Genomic DNA, 24,946 nt, shown 5'->3' with positions numbered 1-24,946 from the left:
TGTTGGAATTTATCTTGAACTCTTTCTTATAATTCTCTATTAAATGGCTCCACAATTTTCATTCAAATTTTGCTTCTCTTCCTATAATCCTGAATTGATAGTAATCACAGGAAGGAGAACCAACATAAAAACCAGGATGTCTATTTTCAAATGGCAAAATCAATACTACCTAGGCATATTCTTTAGGGTTTAGAGATTGAAGTTGTTTCAGTGCTGTTTCCACAGAATTAAAGTATATTTGCTCAAAATAGTTTTCAAAATTCTTTGCTGATCTATGAAATGCTTTAAAATAAACCTCTTTGTCTCCTTATCAGAGCTATGTGAAACTTGGAACATTATGGGAGTGAGGGGTAAGTACAGTTACAATTTACCCATAATTTTTTGGTGGTAATTGGAGAGGGGGTTGGGGTCCAGAAGTAGTTCTTTTAAAAGACCCCTCAGATTAAATAAATTCTGACATTTACCACTTTGGACTTGAAAAATTATACCTTGCTTTATATATATTATAATAATAAGCTTGAAAACACAGTAATACAGTATGTGAATGTTATTTTAAAATATATTTCTTTTGTTCTACTTTAATTACACAAGTATTAACTAATAAACAGCTTTAAATTTCCAACAATCATCCGTATACATAAAATTTTTTAAATGTTTAAATGTTTTTCTACTCTTTGTGTGAATGGTTTTGTTCTTTGGGAGTATGAGGAACTTATTATAACGAAGTATGTGACACTGTTGTATTTTTCTTTTAAAGTTCTATACAAATCACTCAGTAGAGCTGTGTAATTATTTACCAATGGAACTTAATACCTAACTCTAGGTCAGTATATTTAGGTTCAATTAAATTACACTGCTAGCATTTCAAATAGTGGCAATTGATTGTGGAAATTCCTAGGAAAAATATAAAAGGAGATAAATAAGAACTACACAGAATATCAAAAGCCAGTATTATGCCTTGGCCAGGTGGCTCAGTTGCTATGACAGCACAGTCCCATGCACCAGAAAGGTTGTGGATTCGATGGGTCAGGACGCAGACCGAGGTTGTGGGTTTGGTCCCCAGTTGGGGTGCATACAGGAGGCAACCAATCCATGTTTCTCTCTCACATTGATGTTTCCCTTTCTCTCCCTTCCTCTCTCTCGAAAATCAATAATCATATCCTTGGCTGAGGAATTTTTTTAAAGTCAGGATTACAACATAAATTTTTCTGAGGTTTCTGTAATTTCTCTTGTTCTAATTAACTCCATGTTATGGTATTCTTGGGGTTAACATGAAGGTCATTATGAAAATCAAACACCACCCCAATACATGGTGGCATGTGTATACGCACTGCATTCCAGGAGCGAGGAATGGAAGCAGTCACCCCTGACACAGGCGACAGAGAATACATTGTTTGCAGAGTATTTAAAAATGATGAAACTTAGGAAAAGTCGTCTGCTTTTTATTTTCAGGATCAAACTAAACAACAACAGTGAAAAAATACTCCTCCCTGTAGGGCAGAGTCTCCCACCGCTCCACCCTTTGAACACTATTGCCCGTATGAGTTCAAAAATACAACATAACCAATGCATTTGAGATATTTATTGTGTAGAAGAATGTTATCGATACTAATGAAGGCAACTGCAGCCTGTAATAACCTTAATTGTAGAATGTATATAATGAATATTTCTTAAAATTCCAGTGAGGTTGAGAGAGGAATTGTGGACATGAGCTTACAGATATTATACACATTGAGCATTCAAATATTGATAATCCAGTGTTTTAAAAACTCTCAAGTATATGCCTGAGGAAGTAACTGTAAGAGCAAAACATGTCACATTTGCATTCAGTGCATGAGAATCTATAGAACCAAATTCCCACGAAGGATGTGACTCCTTAGAAATTCATTCTAAGACAGTGTAAGACCTTTATTTATTTATTTTTTTCATAATAGACACCCATCCTTAAGTAAGGATTTATCACTTTATTGTACTGGACTAATGCAATATTCCAATCATGTTCACATTATTGAAGCCCATGTGTATTTTAGCTGACTCCTTGGAGCCTGAGTTCATAAAGATATGAAGAATTGTAGAACAAAAAAAAAACCATCAGCAAAAGAAAATAAACATTAAAGCACAAAAGCACCTGCACTGATGTTCTTACTGCCCACAGTTTCCCATACTTATGAAATTCTCCGACACTTTACCTGTAACACTGTGGAGTTAGGGAAGGAACTAGTGCTTTTCACATGCAAACGTTTTCTTTCAAATGCTCTGGTACAGGTGAAACCCATAATGAACAACAACAAAAAAGAAAATGATAAGCATTTTATATACATGCAAAAAGGCAAACACAATGACCAACGGTTTAAAGAAATACAAAGTAAAATTTATTAGTAGTATATGTAAAAAAATAATTTTACTTGCCTTGGGCAAATGCCTTAATTTTTCTTTCCTTTGTGGGGGGACTAACTAAATTAGAATGACAAGAAGTTCACTTCCAGGATATATTATTCAGGATATTACTTTGTGTATTTGTATATGTATATGAATGATACATGCTTAACTGGAAGGAAAAAACTGTACCTCTGTTATTTATAAGTCAGTTCACATTTGCAATATCAAATCTAATCATTGTTTGTTGGATATAAATTTTGTTGTCTATAAGAAAAGAAACACATTTGCACATTTCAGAAAACGTGTTTGTATTTTCACAGGTAAAACAAATATGTGTCAATTTCTTGGACAAGCAGAATTCCAGTGTTAGAACACATTCTTAAATGAATCATTTCTAAATTACTACTTAATCTTATAAGGAATTTACAATTGGGAACTTCATTAATAAATATGTATTTATTAATAAATATATAATTGCTGTGCTTTGTTAAGGCACTGGCATTTGGCCATTATATATTTATATTCACATTATGTGTGATATACGTTAAATATATATCATACAAACCAAAGGCAAAAAGGTAAACTCACTTAAAGCCATAATCTGACTTCAAATATCCCTGTTAATTCATTGTAAATTCATTGTCTGAAGCAGTTTCTCATTGGGCCAAGGTTATAAACTGCAGTTCAGCCTCCAGGTAAGTCCACAGAAGTCTATTAACCCATAATTTAAATGAATTTTAGTACCATGTTTAAGAGATACGGAAACTACTCACCAATTTAGGAGTTTGTTTTGGTTTGGTTTTCTTTTTCTATAGGAGCTGGTTTTTAGCTGTGGGACCAAGGGATCCTACTCCAACAGTCTGGGTCTTAGGAAGGACTGTCAGGGTCAACAGCAACCGAGAAAAGGACAAAAGGAAAACTAGTAGCAACATCAGATAAAAAATGGAGTCTTCAAGGAGGTAGGTGACTAATTGAGTAGGTCCATAGTAAGGGTGGTTTTGCTACTGCCCCACCCAAACATTAATTAATTTAAGAAACAACTTTATTTTATAAGTGAAAGTTTCAAAAAGTAAAAAAAATAACGTAAGTGAAAAAATCTTACAAAATACCTCTCTGGTCATTACAAGGAGATGTTTTCTGTGATTGAAAAATATGGTGCCAAAGTACAAACTGGATTATGTTGGGCAAATCAATGTTTAGTTCTTGATTCCAAACAAAGTTTATATTATATAATAAGGTTTAGACCAAAAAAGTTTGAAGAAAAGTTTTCATTTACATATACACAGCCCTGATGTAGTCTGGCCTATGTAGAAAGCCTACCTGCGCTTACACAGAAAAATCTTCTGGCTAGACTTCAAGCTTTACAGGTACACGCCAAGTGATCAGGTTATCTTTTCCTTGAAATGTTAGAATGCTGTAGTGTTATTCTATTATTGTTTCCTTGTTCCATAGAACTGCACCCATTTCTCCCATTTTTAGTAGCACAGAAAGATGTTGAATAGACAGGGCTGGAGAGAAATGAAAACTTATATTTCATAATATTAGCAAACAATAATTTAACATTCTAAAAACAATTCCAGAAAAAGAATAGAGGCTGTGTTTAAAAAATCAAGACTGGTCATTCAACCTCTGTGGGCTCTGAGGACCATAAATTAATCCACAAACCTCTAGTTGCCTCAGCCCACAGACTGCGTTTGGCCACACATCTTCAGTTGTGCCAATACACGTGCAGGTGTTTCTCCCTCTGACATCAGCAATACTTAACAGGATCTTTTAAAATAACGAAAATATACTTGCATTTGGAACAAGAATAACTTATAAGATATAATTATTGTCTTATAATATACTTATATAATACCCTACATTTATATTATAACATACATTTGATGTATATTTGTTTATTATTCTACTCTTAGTCTTGTTCTTCAAATATGCCTGGAAGAGAATTTTAGACAGATTTGTAAGTGAAAATATCTAAATGTTCAATTACTTTATAGTACTGGAAAATGTGTTTGGATACTATGAAAAAGCAAATTAAAACTCTCCAAATATACTGTAGAAGATTACATATATGTATCACACAAAAGGAGTAGGGATTCCTTCCTCTTCTTCTTCCTTTTTCTTGAGGGAAGAGCTAGCGAGCTTAAGCTTTAATTAACAGGTTAGAAAAAGGCATTTTACACATATAATAAATTAAAAGTTCTGTTAGTAACTACTAAGTGTTTAAGTCACTAGGTTTCCTAGCCACTTCAATGGAATCAGCAGTCATAGATCCAGCCTCGACTCCAAGGCTGGACCGTCGTAATGAGAGTTCCAGGGCAGAAATTTGACGTAACTCTTTGCGGCACAGCTTTACAGGCATGACACTATGGAGCTGTCTCACATTTCCCGTTGGCTGAATTTGGGATGATAGTTGACTGTGAGGTTTTAGAAACTGATTTTCCTCCATTTCTGTTTTATCCTCATTGCTTAACAAATGCCCACTAGTGGGTGCTAAAGAGCTATAAATCGGAGGTAATTCTGGGCCATCTTCCCAGAGCTTCTGAGGATTTGGTTGTGTCCTTGAGCTGCTTGCTGAACTGTCTAATTCTCTTTCCCTTCCACTTAATTTCATACTTTCAGTTCTAGATGCCCATTTTAATTCTTCTGAAACTGTGCCTGCTTCTTCTGTATTCAGGACTCCATCACCAGCATCATGATCTAATAATCCAAAAAGAAAAAAATTTAAATATTTCCTCAAAAGCAGGTATTTTAGTCATAATAGCCTAACATAATTTTATTATTATTACACAATATAAATTCTTTCAGCTTTTTTTTTTGTTAAATGACTTCTTAGACAAATAGAAAGTAGGTATGAATTATTCTTATTTTACTTTGAGGCATCTTGCATATGAATAACTGAGAACTTTTCATTCCTGGAACAAAGTTGAGAAATAGCCTGCTAGTAATTTTGGCACTCCCTGGAAACACAGGAGTGCACTGACTGGGCCTCCCTGGTGCCCTTCCACACCTGCCCTCCACTGAGCTTTCCACTGGTGACCACATCCAAATCCTGGCTAAAGTAAAGCCATTGCTGGTGAATACTGTCTCTGCCCCTCCCTCCAGTGACTCTTCCAGGCTTTGGCATTACATGTGTGAAAATATAGTCTTGGTTAGTGCTCCCAGCATGACAGGGGTATGCTGCTCTCTGAACATACTCTGGGGTTCTATTAGAACAGAGATGGGAGCATAGGTCCTCAGTGGGGGATACCCTGCTGGAACACAGCTTTGAGGTCCTCAAATCATAGAATCATCTAATAGCAAAGACAAAAACTTGCTTAAGGGAAGTCCACATAGGTATTGGACCTATTATAATAAAAAATGCCAACTTTAACATATGTTGACACATGATTAGTACATTCTGGTCCTTTGAATACCAAGTTTAAACACAGAGGTTGCACAATGGCAGCTCCCAAGCCAAATCTGGCCCACAGACAGTTTTTACTTAGCATATAAAATAATGTATGATCCAGCCCTGGTCAGTGTGGCTCAGTTGGTTGGACCATTGCCCTGTAACCAAAAGGTTGCAGGTTTGATTCCCAGTCAGGGCACATGTTTGTGTTGTGGGTTTGATCCCTGGTCTGGACACTTACAGGAGGCAGCCAATCATGTTTCTCTCTCTCCCTTCTCAAAGCAATGAAAAAAATGTCCTTGGGTAATGATAAAAAAATAAATATAATAAAATTAAAATTAAAAAATAATACATGACCCAAATTAAAAAATTGTACAGTTTCATATAAAGATATAGACTTCCAACACTTCTAGGAAAAAAGGGAACTGATAGTTTCTGCCTGGCGACAGCCACTGGAGCAGAGCTGCCCGCCCACCCAGACACGCTGCAGGCGCCACTGCCCACTTGGATTCCCGGCTCCTGCAGTCATGTTAGTAGTTTGTGACCCCTGGGTTAATTATTTTCTAGCTTTTAAAATTCTCTCACAAAAAACCCTGAACTAGCAATGACACTGATCCTCACATAGAGCTAGCAGATCCTCACAAAGCTGTCCACAGACAGTGGCTCCCAAGGTGGGCTTCACAGTAGAATCAATAGGAATCCTTTAAAAAATCTTGATGCCCAGGCCACAGTGCGACATGTGGGACAGCTCAGATGGGCTCACTAGAGAAGCTCACTCACAAGCCCACTTAGATTCATAGAAAGTTACCCTCTTCCAGAATTTTACCATTTGGGAACAAATTAGAGAAACATTCATTTGCCCAAGGTCACAAAGCTACAAAAATAAGAAATTAGGATTCCAACCTAGGTCTTCTGACTCTAATACTCCTCGCACAGAGTTTTATAGTGATTTGAATTGATACGAGGATATGGATTTTAAATACTTAAATAAGTGCATAGACTATGTGTCCATATAAACTGGTTTTATCCTCACAAAATATGTTGGAAAACAGATGTACTATACAAGGCATGACCAAGAAGTAACTATAGTATTTTGGTCAAAAGATTAATTTTCATGTCCTTGAAAATGCTAAAAATAATCAAAGAAGATGAATATAAGTCTGATAGGCAGACAATGAAAAGACTACTATCAAAAACCAATGAACTCAATACAAGACAGTTATGTATTAACTAGGGTATTGATTATTAAGCACACAGTACTTTTTAGGCAACTCAGAATTATAAATTGCCATATTTTATAATTCAAACAAATCTTGTTTAATGTCATTATATTAGAGTAACATTTTGAGATAGGATATGATACAAGCTATATCCCTAATATGATTCCAACTGCATTTTTTTTTAAATCATGGGGGAAATACTAACCAGATTTATACTAAATGTTAATAGTTCTAGGTAGAATTATGGGTGATTTTTTTCTGTATTTTAAAATTCTTCTATAATGACTATATATCATTTTTTATAGCAAAAAAAGTATTTAAGATGTTTCTAGGTAGAAGAGTGAACTAGCTGAAATAATATCTTCAACATTTTTATCAAGACTACCTCTCCCAAGAAAGTTGGTCAGATGGGAGTAATTATTACTTTATACAATTCCAATATTATTTAACTTAGAGGTTTTTATGTTTGTCTCTTTAAAAAGCAGGATGAGGATCCAAGTTCTTAAATCTGTATTCCACCATGCCACATGGTCATTCTAAGAGATGTCTAGTAGATACAAATATGGGCCATTTAAACACCAGCTATCTAATGTGAGATATCTCAAATTTGAAAGTGGCCTTAAGCTAAAATGACCTTATGCTGATTGTTCTGTTTCCTATTGAACATCTTTTTACATTTAATATTTCATAGGTAGTGTTTCAAATAAAAGGTTCAGCTATATACTGCAAGGAGTTTTCAAGTAAATGTTTTAATTATATTAGTAAGTACCTCTGCAATACAACATTGAGAAGTTTAGTCTCTTTGGCCAGATTTGTGTGTTTGCATCACTTCTCTATCCTGAGACAACTTTTATCATAGAATACTGCACCAGGAGTCAGAAAATGAAGGACCTTAGACCACATTCCTATTACTGTTCTATGAGTCACTTGTCCTCTGTAAGTTTCAAGTCCTTCCTCTAAAAATAGGGTCAGCAGACATTGGCCTACCTTGAGTTTGAGGGTTAAATGGAACTACTTGTGAAAATATGTGCAAAGTGTAAATATCATAAACATAAGGTAGCATTAGAACTACTTTTCTTTTTTTTAAGATTTTATTTATTTATTGTTTTTTAGAGAGATAAGGGAGGGAGAAAGAGAGGGAGAGACACTGACCAGTTGCATCTCTCATGCCCCCAACTGGGGACATGGCTTGCAACCCAGGCATGTGCCCTGATTGGGAATTGAACCAACGACCTTTCAGTTTGCAGGCCCGCACTCAGTCCACTAAGCCACACCAGTCAGGGCTAGAACTACTTCTCTAAAATATTACTGAGTTTTAAATTTAAAAACTATGTTAATTCTGCCTGCATTATATATTCAACATATAAACTTTTCATTACCCATACATATATAATTTTTCACTGGCCTTTTGTTGTATCCATCGTTAAGCAGTTTTCTCCACAGATACAAAATACTTATATTCTAAAAGGTTGTAAAATCAAATCTTCATAAGCCATACTCAAAGTATTACAAGTCTTCTGTTTTCTCTAAAGGAAGGCTAATTCTTTTATAAAATGTAGAATATATTCTCTGAGAAATATTGATTCCTCGTTGGCGGGCTCAAAGAGAGTGTATTTTAATCATGGCACTTTTCACTTTTACAAAGTATTCTGTCATGTTTTAATATTTCATTTAGAAGGTGCTAATTCTGCATCTCTACACACAATTATGCAAAAAAACATCTTTTGTCGCAATAATGAGTTTTATTATATTTTTGAGTTTCCACAGGTCGTGATATGAAAAAGATCTGATAGATTTTAGAAATACATATATTATTATTTCACCTTTACTTTTATTATTCTCTATTTTACATCTTTGTGTGATAATCAGAAGACGAAATTTACTATAAAATAGGAAAGCAACAGCTATCTTGGATTACAGGGTTATTTTAAGTCAGGGAACACACAAGCCCACGGCACACGGCAGGCAATCAACACATGCAGTTCCCTTTGCGCGCGCGCACACACACACACACACACTCTTATTCTTTCCTTCAATTTTCTTTGGTTCTTTCTATCTGACACATAGACTGGAGAATATTTTTCTTTACAGAGTCAGGCAGAAGGTACATATCCAATCCTAAATAACCAAATCAATTGGGAAAAGCTAACCTACAAATCAGACCAACTTCATCAAATGTTAGAGAAACAGCATGACAATAGCACAAGATGTCTTACGTTCTGATGGTACTAGTCGCCTCCGAATTGCTTCCCCTAACAATTCCTTAAGTTTCTTCTTAAGATCTCTGCTGGTTTTCTTATAGAAATAAAGATCTTTTTCCAGCTGCTGGATTTTATCTTCATATGTTTTTAAAGTTTCCGTAATGCCTTCCCCATCTTGCTCTAGAAAACAGAAATTTACATTTAAAATCAGCTTAAATCATTGAAAATGAGGTTTTAACATAGCTCCCAGACCACATTTAAAGGGTCAGAAGGATGTTACCATTGTATCTGTCACCTGAATGGATTTGTTTTCATCTACAATTTGGATTTTTCTGCCTGTAAAATTTTTCAAAGTAGGACTGATGCCTTAGTCAATTTCTCTACTTTAACCCCTACAAACTACCACATTTTAATGATTTATATGCACTTTCTGTTTAGCTACTAACTAGATTTATCCTTAGGACAACAGAAGGATTTTTTTCTATAAAAAGTTCACATTTGGAACTCTGTCCATCAGCTGCATCAATATCTTAAAGTGTATAATCAGGAATAGTGGGTATATGAAAAGCCACAAGCCTAAAGTTTATAGGCCCAGAAAATATACAACACCCCCCCCAAAAAAGAACTCACCCCCCCAAAAAAACCCTGCTAAAAGAACCTAGAAAGATAAAATTACAAAGGAAAACACCACAAAAGGGGAGAAAATAGCATAAGGCAAATTCCATTTTATGCTACAATATAGTAACTTAAAACTTCTAATTAATATTATTAAATATCTAGAAATGTCCCCATTGGGGTATTTTCTAAAACCACTAAAACTCAGTAACCTTCAGAACATACAGACTTTTAGACCTATTCTTTTCTACTGGTAAATTTATAAAATGGTCCTACTGGTTTGTAATTTTCTTTTGTCATAATTGGTTATTTTGTAAAATTTTATCTAAGTGTATTTATATATTTACAGGGTGGGGCAAAAGTAGGTTTAGAGCTGTTCATATGGAAAATAAAATAATAATTAATAAATAAGATAAAAGACTAAACTGTTTCACATACTCACAGCTGTAAACTTACTTTTGCCCCACCCTATGTAAGTAACCCATCTTCTTCTAAAAGATAGTTGAAAGTAAATAACATCATAAATAAAAGTCCCCACAAGTAACATCAAATAAATGAACTTAATTTTATATCCCATATTCAACTGAATTTAGAAAATTTATAAATTGTTAACATTTTCAGATACAACTTTGTTATGGAAAACTCGTCCCAGTTTTAGAAATGAATTTTTAAGTCTCTTACTATTAGAGACTTAAGATAGAACTAAAATAAGGTAAGCAGAGCACATTTGAATGGTATGATGTATGGAATCCCGTCAAGAAAATCCTGTCATCAGGCAACTGGATACCAATTAACTAATTACGAAATTAATTTAGAAGCAAACTGCCTTAACACTTAAATTCATATATTTTGTCATTTTCTGCTTCCTTGGGTTGCTTTTTCCAGATCCCTTTTAACTCATTTCCAGCTATAAATTCCCAAGAATCAAGACTAAGCAGCTAAGCAGCCTGGACTGAAGCACTACCACTATCACCTAGCAGTGATTTTGTTGCCATAGCAACTGTTTTTGTACCAGCCATATGCCCAGGTAATGTGAGGACTGACTGCTATGACAGCTCTTTCCATACCAGAGTTGATGGTTGAACTACTGTAAACTGGTACGTGCCCATCAATGGTAGGCGAATTTTGACCTAAGATATAACCTTAATGCATAAAAGTTATAATCTACTGAAAATTATTACAAGAAACATAACCAGAAATCTGACAGAGCCTATCACCTTAATTTTATGAACGGAAAGTAATTTAAATATCAAGGTACTATATCCTTAGGAGACAGAAACTTTTCAACTGTACCCCACAAAGCCAAAAGTCATCCCATATCCCTACATAAACACTAGACCAACAACAAATAGGATTGCAGCAGTTCTTTTGTGTGGCACTGGGGACCTGCACAAGGGGTGGCATTTCAAGCATGAATAACCCTACATCAAAGACAGCAATGCCAACATGTGCTAACCAAAACATAGAAAGCACAAAAACATGTGTAAGTAGTAACTATTGATACATGTTGGACTTTTAAGTGATCAAATGCTGTTCTATCTTCCTTCCCAAATCCCCCTCCTACTCATCATCTCTACATCAGAGCTGACATCAGGGGAGGTACCTTGGAAATGATGTAATAGCAACTGCAGTTTTTGCTCATGTTCCTTTTGCTGGAGGGTCAGTCTCCGGTCACACTGCAATTTCAGATGTTCCAGTGCAGATTCCAACTCACGTACCATATTATCCCGTTCCAGAATCTGCATTTTAATTTCTTTATTCTGTAACTGTAGTTTCCGTTCCGCTTCTCGCAAATTAACCACCTAGCAAATACATGTTTTGATTTCTTAAGTGTGTCTCAGATAGCCTGATATAATACATTAATCTACTTCTGTTCGGCTTCATAAGATAAACTTCCTTAATCATCAGGGTATAATTAGGCAAATGCCTTGTAACATACCCACAGAATAACCTAAGAGCCTTTTGAATTTGTTAGGATTCTGAAATGGTAGTAATTTTATTTAAGCATAATGTTGCTCTACTAATCACCCTTCCAACATTTCTTAGGCATTTTTAATCCCCTAATTTACATTTAAAATCCTATAATTCTGTTTCTCTTGTAAGTGGATTCAGAAGCTAAGAACTCTTGTAACTCCTAGATAATTCCCCATGTTAAATCCAAAATGGATGTGACAGGTAAGTGAAAGAATTTTTTAAACTCAAAATACAGAGTTTGGTTTTAGATTGTGCATTTAGTCCATGGGCTATTCTTTGCATTGATATGAAGTAAAACTGACTGTGTCACAGAGCTTGTTAATAATGACCTTTTTAGAAAAACACTCATTCCTACAAGTGGTTCTCAGGATCAGAAAACCCACTGACCTTGGCCTGGATGCTTTAGGTTAAGAACACTTGATCTGACAACACCACAAAAGAGTTATCTATATCCAGACCTCCGACAGTACTCTACCATTTCTCTGCCCGCCACACCCAGCAATAGGACACACTCTCAGCCACAACAGCAGCTTTCTACTGACAGGAACTATGCAGGAGGAGGGCTGTGTATGACATCTCCATTAATTTTTCATCTTTATTTCACTCATCTAACAGAATTAGAACTTTATTTTAAAACTTCAGTTTTTACTGTTCATTAATTATCTGATATTCCTTCATACTGCATATACTTTTCAGAGAAAAAAAGTTACCTATTTGTTTAACACTTCATAATATATATCATAAGAAAATACATTATAGGAAAGATGGATATAGTTCTCCATGGTAAGAAACATCTGTGAATCAAATTGTCAAATATGTATAAAAATATTTTCACTAATATTAAGCACACTCAGGTTAATGCTAAAATTTATTACTGTCTTTGCCAGTTATGTATCACTTCGTTTCCACATCAGTTCACAGGTTATGATGAAAAAGTAAATGTACCCCCACCCTACAGCAATGAAGGAAAGGGAACCCAAACTTGGAGGCCCTTAGTCTTTCATAAATGCTGATTAGCAAGATTCAAATCTAGAAAACATCAAGAAGTAGTGACTGAGAAATCTAGCTTAAATTCTTTTCTTTTAAACACTATTTCAAAAAGCTCTTCTTACAAAAGGCCCTTCAACTTTAAGAACCACACAAACTTAGACCTATATACTTAGATAACCGCAAAGCTTTCTGCTCACAGCATGCAGTACTATAAAGAGAAATCGTGCTTAAATCTGAAGTTACACCATCGAATCTTTAAGGCTTTAAATTTCCTTAAAAGTTCTAAATAAATGTGAGATATATAGGCATCTTGGCCCTTATTTAGAAGAAAATCCTCCATCCCTCCAAAACTAACCTTATTGAAATATCTGAAAAGGATAGCTCTGATCTCAATAGGATTCAAGCCAATTAGTTTTTCCAAGACATTTGCTTCACTATGAGAGAGGTTTTGAAACGAAGCTCTGAGCGAGTTCTGACGACTTCGGATACTTTCATTCTTGTATTCAATTGCAGCTTCTAAAGCTTCAATCTCTTCTTCAAGTTGGAAAAGAACATGTTCTTCCTAGATATAATACAATAGAAATCACTCATTTTAAATGAAATACTATACCTTGGACTCTGTCATATACTTATTTGCTAATTTACTTGTATGTCCAAATTTAACATCATTGATAGGTTCTTGGAAACTGCAACTGTAAGCAAAACAATGCATAATGAAACCAATGTTGCCATACACTAATTGACACAAACAAGGGTTAAGTTCCTATGGCATTTGTCTATTTGGCCATAAAAACATCACCAAACCTCTGAATAAAGACCCAAACACATTAAACACTGAAATAAATGTCAGCTCTACATACATTTAAGAAAGATTAATAAAAAACAAGTGAGATAATGATTTCCAACCCAATGATTCCAGTTCAGAGTTATAGGTGGCCAGAATGTGTCCCTGCAGCTCATGTTACAAGGTGGGAACCCACACTGGATGTCTTTCCGTTGCAAAACATGCTACACCCACACCAATATTCACTCAGACTGGGACAATTTAGACATATATCTTCTAATGTGCAGAACTTTGGGATGTGGAAGAAAACAGGAGTCCACAGAGAACCCTCACAGACATGTGGAAAACATGCAAATGCCAAACAGATAGTGGCCCCAGCCTGGAATTGGTATTTTTTCCTTATCAACATTATAATGAAATGAGACTTCTGGTCAAGATGGAGGCATAGGTAAACATAGCTCACCTCCTCACACAACCGCATCAAAATTAAAACTAAACTATAGAATAACCATCACTCAGGACTGTAACATACTGAAATGAAGGGAAGTCCAACAACTATGGAATTAAAAAACCACATCAACCCACACTGGTAGGAGAAGTGGAACGAGCTAGCCCCACACCCACATGTGACAGATAAAAATTCAGGAGAGATATTGTGGGAATGAGGGGTCAAAGCTCCATACCAGGAGCCCCAGCCTAGGGTTCCAGTGCCAAGTAGGTAAGTCACCATAAATTATGGCTATTAAAACCAGCAGGGACTGAGTCAGTGGAAGAAACTGCGGGATTCCCAAGCAGTTCCTCTTAAAGGACCTACACACAGAACTACTCAGACTCACTACTTCTGAGCTCCGGTACCAAGGTAGCAGCATGAAAGCACCAGTGGCATACAGAGAGGAACTGAAGTGTCTGGCTTCGGGGTGAGAGCTGAGGGACAGTTTTGTCCCAGGCAAAAAGGGAGGCAGAGGTCATTGTTCCTTCCCTGAACCCTCCCCCCCACAGAGCCACAGAGACAGCAGGTAGGTGCCATATGGGACAATTCATCAATGTGGCTAATGCTGTTTGCCCCTTGCCCCACCCTGCAGACCCTCTGAGACTCTGCCCCACCCAACTCACCAGTCCACCCAAGCTGTTAACAATGGATTTTCCATATGAGTGGCTTGTCTTGGCTCATGCTTCACATCTTCCTAAATCCTCTCAAACAAGCAACAGCTACCCTCAGTGAGTACCTAGCCCCCATACCTCTTGCTAAGTGGCCCCAGGCCAAGGACTAGCAGCAGCCAGCCAGGGTTCACAGCTTGGCTTTGCCTAGGAACCTCCAAGCCCAGCACAAGTAGCAGCAATTTGCAGGTTGCTTTGTAATACCTCATGTTGGGTGGCTCTGGGAAGAATATGGTAGGGGCTGATGTTAGCCTGCACCACCTGGCAAATCCCAGAGCCTGCATACCCAGCAGACAGCTACAGACCACATCGGGCACCACCACACTGCCCCTGTACAGCTAATTTCCATGGAGGGTAGAGGTAACAACCTTTGCCCTCCATGGGTGGTCAGTGGTCACAGCCAGTCCTTGCAGCTGACTGGCCTGGGTAAAACCCTCCCATTGACTTGCCAACAGCAACCAAGGCTCAAGTACAAGAGGAAGGTGTACTCAACCCACTTGGAACCTCATACCTAGCTTGGGTGACAGGAGAGGCTGTGCCTCTGGACTCTACAGGCCACCTGCTATATAGGCCACACTATTAAGACAGGGAGTCATAGCAGCTCTACCTCATACACAGAGAAAAAAACACATGCAGGCTGCTAAAACGAGAAGACAAAGAAACATAGTCCGAATGAAAGAGATCGAAAGTCCAGAAAAAGAATGAAACAAAATGGAGAAAATGCAGAGTTCAAATCACTGGTCATAAGAATGCTCAAGGAATTTAGTGAAGACCTCAACAGCATAAAAAAGATCTATTCAGCCATGAAGGATACACTAACTGAAATAAAGAACATTTACAGGGAAACAACAGTAGCGTGGATGAAGCTGAGAATCAAATCAATGACTTGGAACATAAGAAAGCAAAAAACAACCCATCAGAACAAGAAGAAGAAAAAATCCAATAAAATGAGGATAGTGTAAGCAGCCTCTGGGACAACCAAAAGTGTTCCAACATTTCCATTAGAGGGGTGCCAGAAGGAAAAGAGAAAGAGCAAGAAATTGGAGATCTACTTGAAAGAATAATGAAAGAAAACTTCCTTGATTTGGCAAAGGAAAAAGATATGCAAGTCCAAAAAGCACAGAGAGTCCCAAACCAGATGGATGCAAACAGGCCCACACTAAGACACATAATAATTAAAATGCTAACGGTCAAAGACAGAGAATCTTAAAAGTAGTTACTTACCTACAGGGGCGTTCCCATAAGACTGTCAGCTGGCTTCTCAAAAGAAACTTTGCAGGCTAGAAGTGACTGGCAAATATTCAAAGTCATAAAAAGCAGAGACCTACAACCAAGATTGCTCTACAAAGCAAAGATATTGGAATCGAAGGCCTGATATAGAGCTTCCCAGACAAGAAAAAACTAAAGGAGTTCATCATCACCAAACCATCATTATATTAAATGTATAAAGGACTTATACATATCAACAATTTAATCTAAAAAATTAAGCAAACAATATGAACAGACAAAATCATGGATATGGAGAGCATTTTGATGGTTGCCAGATAGGAGGATGTGGGGGAATGGGTAAAGAGGTGAGGGGATTAAATACAAATAGGTAGTTATAGAACAGCCATGGGGATGTATAGTACAGTGCAGGAAATGGAGTAGCCAAAGAATTGATGTGCATGACCAATGGACATAAACAAAAGTGTGGGGATTGCCTGAGAGAGTGGGGAGTACTGGGTAGAGGGTGGCAAAGGGGGAAAAATTAAGACAATTATAATAACATAAGCAATAAAATATAATTTAAGAAAAAGCATTGTAACAAAATTACTTTGAGTGAAATGACATTATTCAAGGACCTGCTGTGTCTGAGTCTAACAGATTACTAACCTTTAAGAAAAGAATGTTTACTGAGTGCTTGCTTTGCTACACAGTACACTGTTCGTATACACATGTATAACAGTCATTGATCCCTGCAATAAACCTATGCAGTAAAATGAAAAAGGCAGAAGCTTACGTAAGTTATGAAACATCCCAAGGTCATACAGCAAATGCTGAGCACCAGGGATTACACTCAAAGCCACAGCCCACAGGATTAGCAGTTTTGTCATATATCTCCCTAGCTCTTAACATGTATATTATGTGTCGGTGAGATCTGGAGACCCTGTGATGTTTCTTCAAGGATCCATTAAACAATTATACTGCTAGGAGGGAAAGAAAAATAGATTCGGGATAAATTAAGAACTAAATCAGCTCTAGCTGGTGTGGTTTAGTGGGTTGAGCATCGGCCTACAAACTGAAAGGTCACTGGTTCAATTCCTAGTCAGGGCACATGCCTTGGTTGTGGACCAGGTCCCCAGTTGGGGGTATGCAGGAGTCAACAAGTTGATGTTTCTCTCTCACATCACTGTTTCTCTTCTTCTCTTCCCTCCACCTCTAAAAATAAATAAATAAAATATAAAAAATAAAATATATCTAAAAAAAGAAAGAAAAGTACAAATTGGTAAAATAGCCATGGGGATGTACAGTACAGTACAGGAAATGGAGTAGCCAACCGAAGAGCTCATATGCATGAGCCATGGACATGAACAATGGTGTGGGCATTGCTTGAAGGGGTGAGGATGCTGGGAGGAGGGGGCAGAGGGGGCAAAGTGGGACAAATTAGGACAACTGTAATAGCGCAATCAATAAGATATTTTTAAAAAGAACTAGTAATCAAATTTAAGTCTCTAGGGAAAAAAACAGTATGTCATTTTTTAAAAAGTAGTAAGGATTTAAGGACATGAGGCATTTCATAAGATTTCTATGAGACATCATTGGAGGGAATATACAGGCATTAAAAATGGTTGCAACATAACAGTTTTTTCCTTTGTAGGAAATCTCTTTGCCAGAGATTTCCTTTGTAGAAAAAAATGCGATGAATACCTGTCAGGAAATCTAGTGGTTCTTTGAACTATCCAAATAACATATTATTTGGGGGGAGGGATCCAAATCTCGGTTAAGAAATTATTTAGGACTTGGTGACATTTTAATACACACACACACACACACACACACACACACCTATACATATGGTGGATGTCACCTAAACTTTAAGTTTCTTGAGGGCAGAGTGTCTTGTCTATATTTGTGTCCTGATTGCCTAGCACAGTATATATCACACAGTTTAAACTCAGTTAAGTATCTAATGAATAAGTTAATGAAGGATGAAGAGAAAAAATATTTTCATTATGTCTTGGCTATATAACCCAAGTATTTCTTTACACTTCTCTCCCCAGCATTTCAAGAAAAATAATGTCAGTATTTCTAATCTACCTAAAGAACAGAGTGACTTCCAGAACTCCTTTTCTGAAATTCAGGGAAATAGTACGTAATAACCTATTCCAATGGAAGGTCAAAGAATACTTATTTTTAAAAGCCAATTTATAAAATATCCTGAAAGAGCCATTTTGAAAAAAAAAGTTCTACAGCCATTTTATTTCTCTGTGCAATCACTAACCATCATGAAGGGCCTGGAAGAGATTAACCAAATAACGTATCTGCACATATGCACAGCCCATGGACATAGACAATGGGGGAAAGGCCTTGGTGGGGGGATGGATGGAAAAGGGCAAAAGGTGGAAAAATGGGGGACATCTGTAATAGTGTCAACAATTAAAAAAATATTTTAATGATTTGATAATGGCTCCATAAGAAGAAAATAATATTTACCATATAAAGAAAAATAAACTTAAATCCTAAAAGGTAATTAGGTGAATGAATGAGGAACCAGAAAATAAATTATTCAAAGGACACATCTGACTTATGAAAGCATACTGTGTTTATATTTCCACCAAAAACAAACGTGGAGAGGTTTGCCTCTATATATGGCTAAGGACACTTTGGTACAATTTTAGTTCCTACAGTTCTGGATCTAAGTTAAGGAAGCACCAAGATATGACAGGGTAGTACAGCAACCACAGAACCCCGAGACTATCCTGCTCCACAAGGCTTAGCGTGTAAACATGGGTGGTTTCCGCTAAGCCAGCAATAGGTATAGGGTAACAAGATGAGTGGCAATAGAAAACTGTTCCAGGATGAAAATTAACCACAACTCAAACCACAGATTACTAAGAATTAACTATCTTTTATCATAGAGCACTTTTCAAAACTTTATTGTGAACCCAGGAGCTTGTTATAATGCAGATTTCTAATTCAGCAGGTCTGGGTAGAGCCTTAGGCGCTGCATTTCTAACAGGTTCTCTGGTGATCCTGTTGCTGCTGGTCTGGAGAGATCAGGGATGAGGGTAATGGGAATCTAAAGCAGTGGGTTTCCAAACCTCTTAGATCACACATCCCAATCAGTGAAAAAATAAAAATGAACAAAAAAAAACTAACAAAAACTTGAGCAAGCACTACACATGTACAGAGGTGGGCAGAACTAGGCTTACAGTTGCATTGTGACATTCTTTTGACTTAATAAAGCTATTGTAATCATCATGACTTGCATGTGTTTTTCCATAGGAAAAACGTACATACATACATACAGAGTATGTATTGTATATTTCTCAATAAGTTATATGTATCCTCTAATCCTAAAACATGAAATTGAAAGTTTAAAATATGAAATAAACATAGATATAATCATTCTTATACTTTCTTCCATACCTCAATTAATAGGCAACTGCTCTGCATTATTACAAAAATTGTTAATTTTAAATCTTAGTTTCTGGATTTTATCAAAAGTGATTTGCTTACGTTAAATTGTTGATTTAAAACCTATCACTTTACCATAAAGTAATACAATCAGAAAAATATTTTGAGTTATTGTGGAGAGAGAAACAATTCTAAGCAAGGTTAAAGACATCAAAACGGCAAACCTTTCCACCTAGGTGTCCCATCAGGATCTGATGTTCCCCATCATCTGCTCTTGGCAGATCCATCCGGTAATATCAGCATTGGATAGAAAACAGTGGGGAGAGCAGAGCCCACTTCAGAGCCGCACTAAGAACCAACCACGTGGAAGGAAGAAGGGCACAGAGAAGCTAACCTGACTAAAGGGGACCGAGTGGCTTCTAAATAGGTAGCAAGCACACTTCTCCATTTCTACCACAAAACCCTACATAATTTCAGTTATAGAATTCCACATGAAAAAGAAACTAAAAGTTTCTTGGTGACAATAATGGACCCTTTATCCTTCTGCAAACATAATTTGCTCATTCCCATCTTCATGCCTTATTTAAAAGTGTTCTGAAAATTGTCTTTTCTATATTGACCAATGTAGTATAGTATATTATGTTCTTCATAATCCAGATCAGGATTCCAACCCACCAAGGCTGCCTTAATAATCTTCTCCCAAATGATCACCACATTGCTTTGTGTAAACAATGTAGTAAGTATGGCTTTATTATATTGTCTGTAACTTGCTTTTTTATGTTCTTCAGGGTTTAGAGTTTTCTTATCCTCCTGTTTCTTTTCTTCAGATAGAGTATAAATTTCTCAAGAGAAGCATAATATTTCTTGCTTTTTTTTAAATTTATTCCATAGGGCCCAGTAACAGTCCTGGGCAGGCCAGAATTCCTTACTTATATGTTTTTCTGTATTTTAGGCTCTCATACCTTCAAATTTACCAGCTTGGGCTCCAACGTGAACAACCCTGGGAGGACAGCCTGACCCTGTGATCCTCTGCAGAGCTACCTAAGATGAGTTATAAAATAGGGCAGTAGAGGTTTATAACCGCACAGAGCCCCGAATTAATTTAGTCTTTAACACCTCTGATCAACTCAATGAGCGATAATCTAATATAATGAAATCCTTTCTCCTGTTCCCTCTTAACCAGGCCCCTTAACTTCCTCTCATTCTTGCTCTCATCTAGAACAATACAAGACTCAGCAAGGTGCCTGTTTCCCAGCTACTCACTTTCCCTTAGCAATTTTCTCTTGCTTTGGTAATGACAAGGTGTCAAAAATAAATATTCACAGAGAAAACTTGGGCTCAAAAGTTCATCTTTGTTTGATCATAGGTACCATTGCCAAATGAGGTAAAATTCTGAAAAAAAGACAAGAGTCTGGGGCAATTTGATAGGCAATATGTGAAATATCTTTTACATAATTTAAAAAAATAAAGGTGACAGGAGCTATATGGTCCATTAAATGAAAACTCTAACTAAAGGGTATTTTTATTGGGATTTGAATTTTATGCATCTGCCTGGAAGGGACATGCTCTCCTTTATATTAGGCCTTTGTCAACAGAGGTAACATTAAAAATTAACCCTTAATTCCCTAAACATCCACTGAATGTAATAAATTACCTAGTATCATTCAAGAAAGATGCAGAGAGAGAAAGAAGGTGCCCTCTTTGGAAGAAATGAGAAAAAGAGTCCCTTCAAACCACTGTGTGCTTTGTGAGTTCAGAGGAGAAACCTGGCTGAGAAACTCCGGACTCTCAAGGAAAGGGTTAGTCTTCCAATCCCTGGCAACCCAGGAAGGGACCACGTTCAAGGACCTCTGTCTGCATAAGGACATGGCAGTCCTAGTGAAGCATGGCTTACGGTGCCCAGTAAACTCAATGCATCTGACGAATTGTCAAGAAAACAAAGTTCACCAGATTTATCGTTTTTATGTTTAAGTGACAGAGACGAAGGAAGTCATCCAAGTGATCCGTCATACAACACTTCCAGTTTCAAAGAATACTGACTTACTTCAGGTGACAGCGTGCTACCATTTTTAAGTTTCTCATCCACACTGTTTCTTCGTCTCTGTAGCTGATCTTTTTCTTTCTGGAGGGCTTGAAGTTGTTCCGAAATCTTTCTTTTCTCCTCAGTTGTACTGCTCTGGAGCTGCACGTTCTTTTCAGACAACTCTTGGTCCAACAAGTTCAGGCGAGTTGATATTTTCAAACTATCTGTGTTTAAGGCCTAAAAAGATACAATCAACAAGACACCCATAAAAAAATTTATTAGAAATCCAGACTACGTATAATTAGGAAAAATGTACAGAAAATTACTAACATATTTTTAGCTTCTACATTATTTTCTCCCATTAATTTTTTGAAAGGAGGGTAGAGGGGTTTCATTTTCTAAAATCTTAGGTTGACTGACTTTTTTAAAAAAATGAAAATTCAAACAATAAATTTACTACCAAGTATTGCTGGGCCACACCAGACCACACAATATAGGTTTGGAGGTGTGTGTGTGTGTGTGTGTGTGTGTGTTTATATTTATATATTTATTTATTATTATTTTTTCTAAATTGAACTTTTCTTCTTTGACCTGGTTACAACACAGAATTAATTACATTAAAATTTCCTAGAGTTTGAGATTTGGTTTGTTGTTGTTTAAACATATAATTCATTTCTACTTGTTTCACTCTAGTCAGAAAATACAGCCACTTAGATTTATCAAGATCTTCATCATAGACTAAGTTAATTTTTTACTTACTAATATTTTTTCACCAATTTTATGTATACATCACCATAAGGTTTATAATTTTTTAAAAGCCATCCTCTATCCCAACCTTCACCCAAATCTTGTTCCCCAGAAACAACCATCATCAAAGTTTTAGCTATTTTTTCTGGCATTTATGTCCATGTTTCTAGAAAACGATCAGTTTTAGATATCATCTACTGACTGACAATTATGAAAGATCGGGATTTGGCGCTTATGCCTTCTCTTTCCTACTTCTCCCTTCATTTTCCCAATATGTATTATTTTACAGTTTTACAATAAATCAATATTCAGTTTACATGACCTCGTGAATACAGTTTATAACTGATCTATAAAAAATGATCACACTTCTACCTGATACAATGTTTTTTTGTATCTTTTAACTAATTCCTCTCCAATAGAACTATATGATTCCTCTCAACATGATTTTTTCACTTGATCAAATTTAATGAGGAAATTTTTTCATTCCATTCTTTTCTGGAAATATTTTACCTGGAGCCTCCATATTCTGGCTCCACACTGGACAAGTTGTTTTGGGATTTCCCTTTGGTATTATCCTGGGAATTGCCTTGTTGGGTCACATTTTCAGTCCTGAGTCTTCCTTTTTCATTGTTTATGCCCTCTTTTTTGTGGAGGACATCATTCAGTAGCTTCCTGAGCCAGGTGGGAGATAATTTTTTTCACTAGAAAATGTCCATATTCCATCTTCACATACAATAGGTCTTCTTTTGTGACTAGCTTCACTTACTTTACATATTTCCAGGATTTTCCATGTTGCAACATGTGTTGCTACATCATTCCTTCCCATTGCTTAATAATATTCCACTGTAAGGATATACCACATTTTGTTTATCCATTCGTCAGGTGATGGACATTTCCATTGTTTTCAATTTTTGGCTATTATGAATAATGCTGTTATGAAAATCCATGTACAAATTTTTGTGTGGATATGTTTTTTACTCCTCTTGGACATATACCTATAAGTGCAATTGCTAGGTCATGTGGTAATTCTATGTTTAGCCTTTTGAGAAACTGCAAGATAGTTACCGAAAACAACAGAACTATTCAAAAATCCCAGCAGCAGGATATGAAAGTTCCAATTCCTTCATGCCTTCACCAACATTTAATCTATTTTTCTGATCATAACCATTATTGTTGGTGAGAAGTGGTATCTCACTGAAATTTTTATTTGGACTGGTGTAGCCACTGTGGAAATAGAGATACCTCAAAAAATTAAAAATGGATCTGCCTTTTGTCCCAGGGATCCCACTTCCAGGAATATACCCAAAGGAACCAAAAACACTAATTCCAAAAAATGTAGGCACCCCTGTGTTCACTGCAGCATTATTTACAATTGCCAAGATATGAAAGCAGCCCAAGTGTCCATCAGTAGATGAGTGGATAAAACAACTATGGGACATTTACTCATTGAAAAAATACTACTCAGCTGTAAAAACGAACAAAAAAATTAACCCTTTGTGACAGTATGGATGGACCTAGAGAACATTATGCTGTCAAATAAGCCAGTCAGAGAAAGACAAATACCATGTGGTTTCACTAACATATGAAATCTAATGAACAAATTGATTTAACAAGCAAAACAGACAGATTCATAGATGGATAGCAGATGATAGCTAGTGGGGACGGGGGCAGGCTGGGGATGGAAGGATTGAGCAGAAAGGAAAAAGGACTCATGGACATGGACAACAGTGTGGTGGTTGCTGGGGGAAAGGAGGTATAAAGGGATGAAACGGAAATGGCAAAATACAATAAAGATTAAATTTTAAAAAATTTGATTTGAATTTCCCTGATGGCAAAGGATGTTAAGCATTTTTTCATGTGCTTATTGGTCATCTCTTTATCTTCTTTGTCTATTAGATCCTTTGCCTGTTTTTAATTGAATGTTCTTTATATTATTAAGTTGTAAGAGCTTTTTATATATTCTAGATATAAGTCCCTTATCAGGTATACGATTTGCAAATATTTCCCCCAATTCTGTGGTTTTTACTTCTTTAATGGCATCCTTTGCATCACAAGTGTTTTTAATTCTGATGAAGTCCAATTTAATTTTTCTTTTGTTGTTTATGCTTTATGTGTACTATCCAAGAAACTACTGCTTAATCCAAGGCCATGGAGATTTATGTCTGTTTTCTTCTAAGAGTTTTTAGTTTTACCTTTTATATTTACTTTACACCTTTGACTCATTTTGTAGTTAAACTCATATATGGTATGAATGTATTTTTTAACTATCATGTTCCTTGTCTGAAATGCATATGATCAATTCCTGTAGTTCTTAAACTCTAAAAAATATATAATATTTTTATGCCTTTTATTCAGAAAAGAACCCAGTAGTATAACAATCTTAAGTTTTCCTTCTGTTTCATTAACACAATCTTGAAAGAATTAATTTTGCTTTGATCTACTGTTTCATTTATTTATACCGTCAACATATCTCAGTATGTTCTTGCTCCTAAATATTATATCTTCTTGGAACTATGAAATATGTTCTCATTTTTCTTCTGTATCATGGAGTAGATTTATCTCTAGAAAAAACTGTCCTCCTTATTCTTTTTTATTTTTTCTTATGATACAGAACATATCCTAAAGGTCCCAGGTTTTCTTCTATTTACTCACTTGATATTTTAATTTGGTAATTCCCTTTGCTCTCATTTACATGTTTTAAGGGGCAGCTTTTATGTTATTTTTTTCCTTTTGCTTTTAATTGTTGTTCAAGTATATTTGTTTTCATTTTCCCACCACAACGACCCCCACCCCACCCATCCCCATCTCCCACCCTTGAACCTAACCCCTTTGGCTTTGTCCATG

The 24,946-nt window shown here is 36.2% G+C and overlaps 1 protein-coding gene and 1 long non-coding RNA gene across 3 annotated transcripts in view; one reads left to right on the top strand and one right to left on the bottom strand.

The window, feature by feature from the left end:
- Positions 1 to 313: 313 nt before the first annotated feature.
- On the top strand, positions 314 to 20,595 carry LOC128626072 (uncharacterized). Its single transcript, XR_008389961.1, has 3 exons — positions 314 to 350; positions 3,195 to 3,338; positions 20,285 to 20,595. It is a non-coding gene; the product is annotated as an uncharacterized LOC128626072 (long non-coding RNA).
- KIF27 (kinesin family member 27) overlaps positions 3,326 to 24,946 on the bottom strand; it is an 89,360-nt gene continuing 67,739 nt past the window's right edge. For both annotated transcript variants that reach the window (XM_053656573.1, XM_053656574.1), the window contains 5 exons: positions 21,377 to 21,592; positions 13,126 to 13,332; positions 11,410 to 11,608; positions 9,207 to 9,371; positions 3,326 to 5,079 (listed from right to left, as the gene is read on the bottom strand). In XM_053656573.1, coding sequence (XP_053512548.1) covers positions 4,595 to 5,079; positions 9,207 to 9,371; positions 11,410 to 11,608; positions 13,126 to 13,332; positions 21,377 to 21,592 — 1,272 coding nt within the window. In that variant the 3' untranslated portion in view covers positions 3,326 to 4,594. The remainder of the gene's footprint in view (positions 5,080 to 9,206; positions 9,372 to 11,409; positions 11,609 to 13,125; positions 13,333 to 21,376; positions 21,593 to 24,946) is intronic.

The sequence above is a fragment of the Artibeus jamaicensis genome, unplaced genomic scaffold (genome assembly GCF_021234435.1).
Source record: "Artibeus jamaicensis isolate MK-2021 breed Jamaican fruit bat unplaced genomic scaffold, CSHL_Jam_final scaffold_1964, whole genome shotgun sequence".
NCBI lineage: Eukaryota > Metazoa > Chordata > Mammalia > Chiroptera > Phyllostomidae > Artibeus > Artibeus jamaicensis.
Note: the sequence above shows the minus strand (reverse complement) of the source record. Positions and strands in the feature narration are given on the sequence as shown.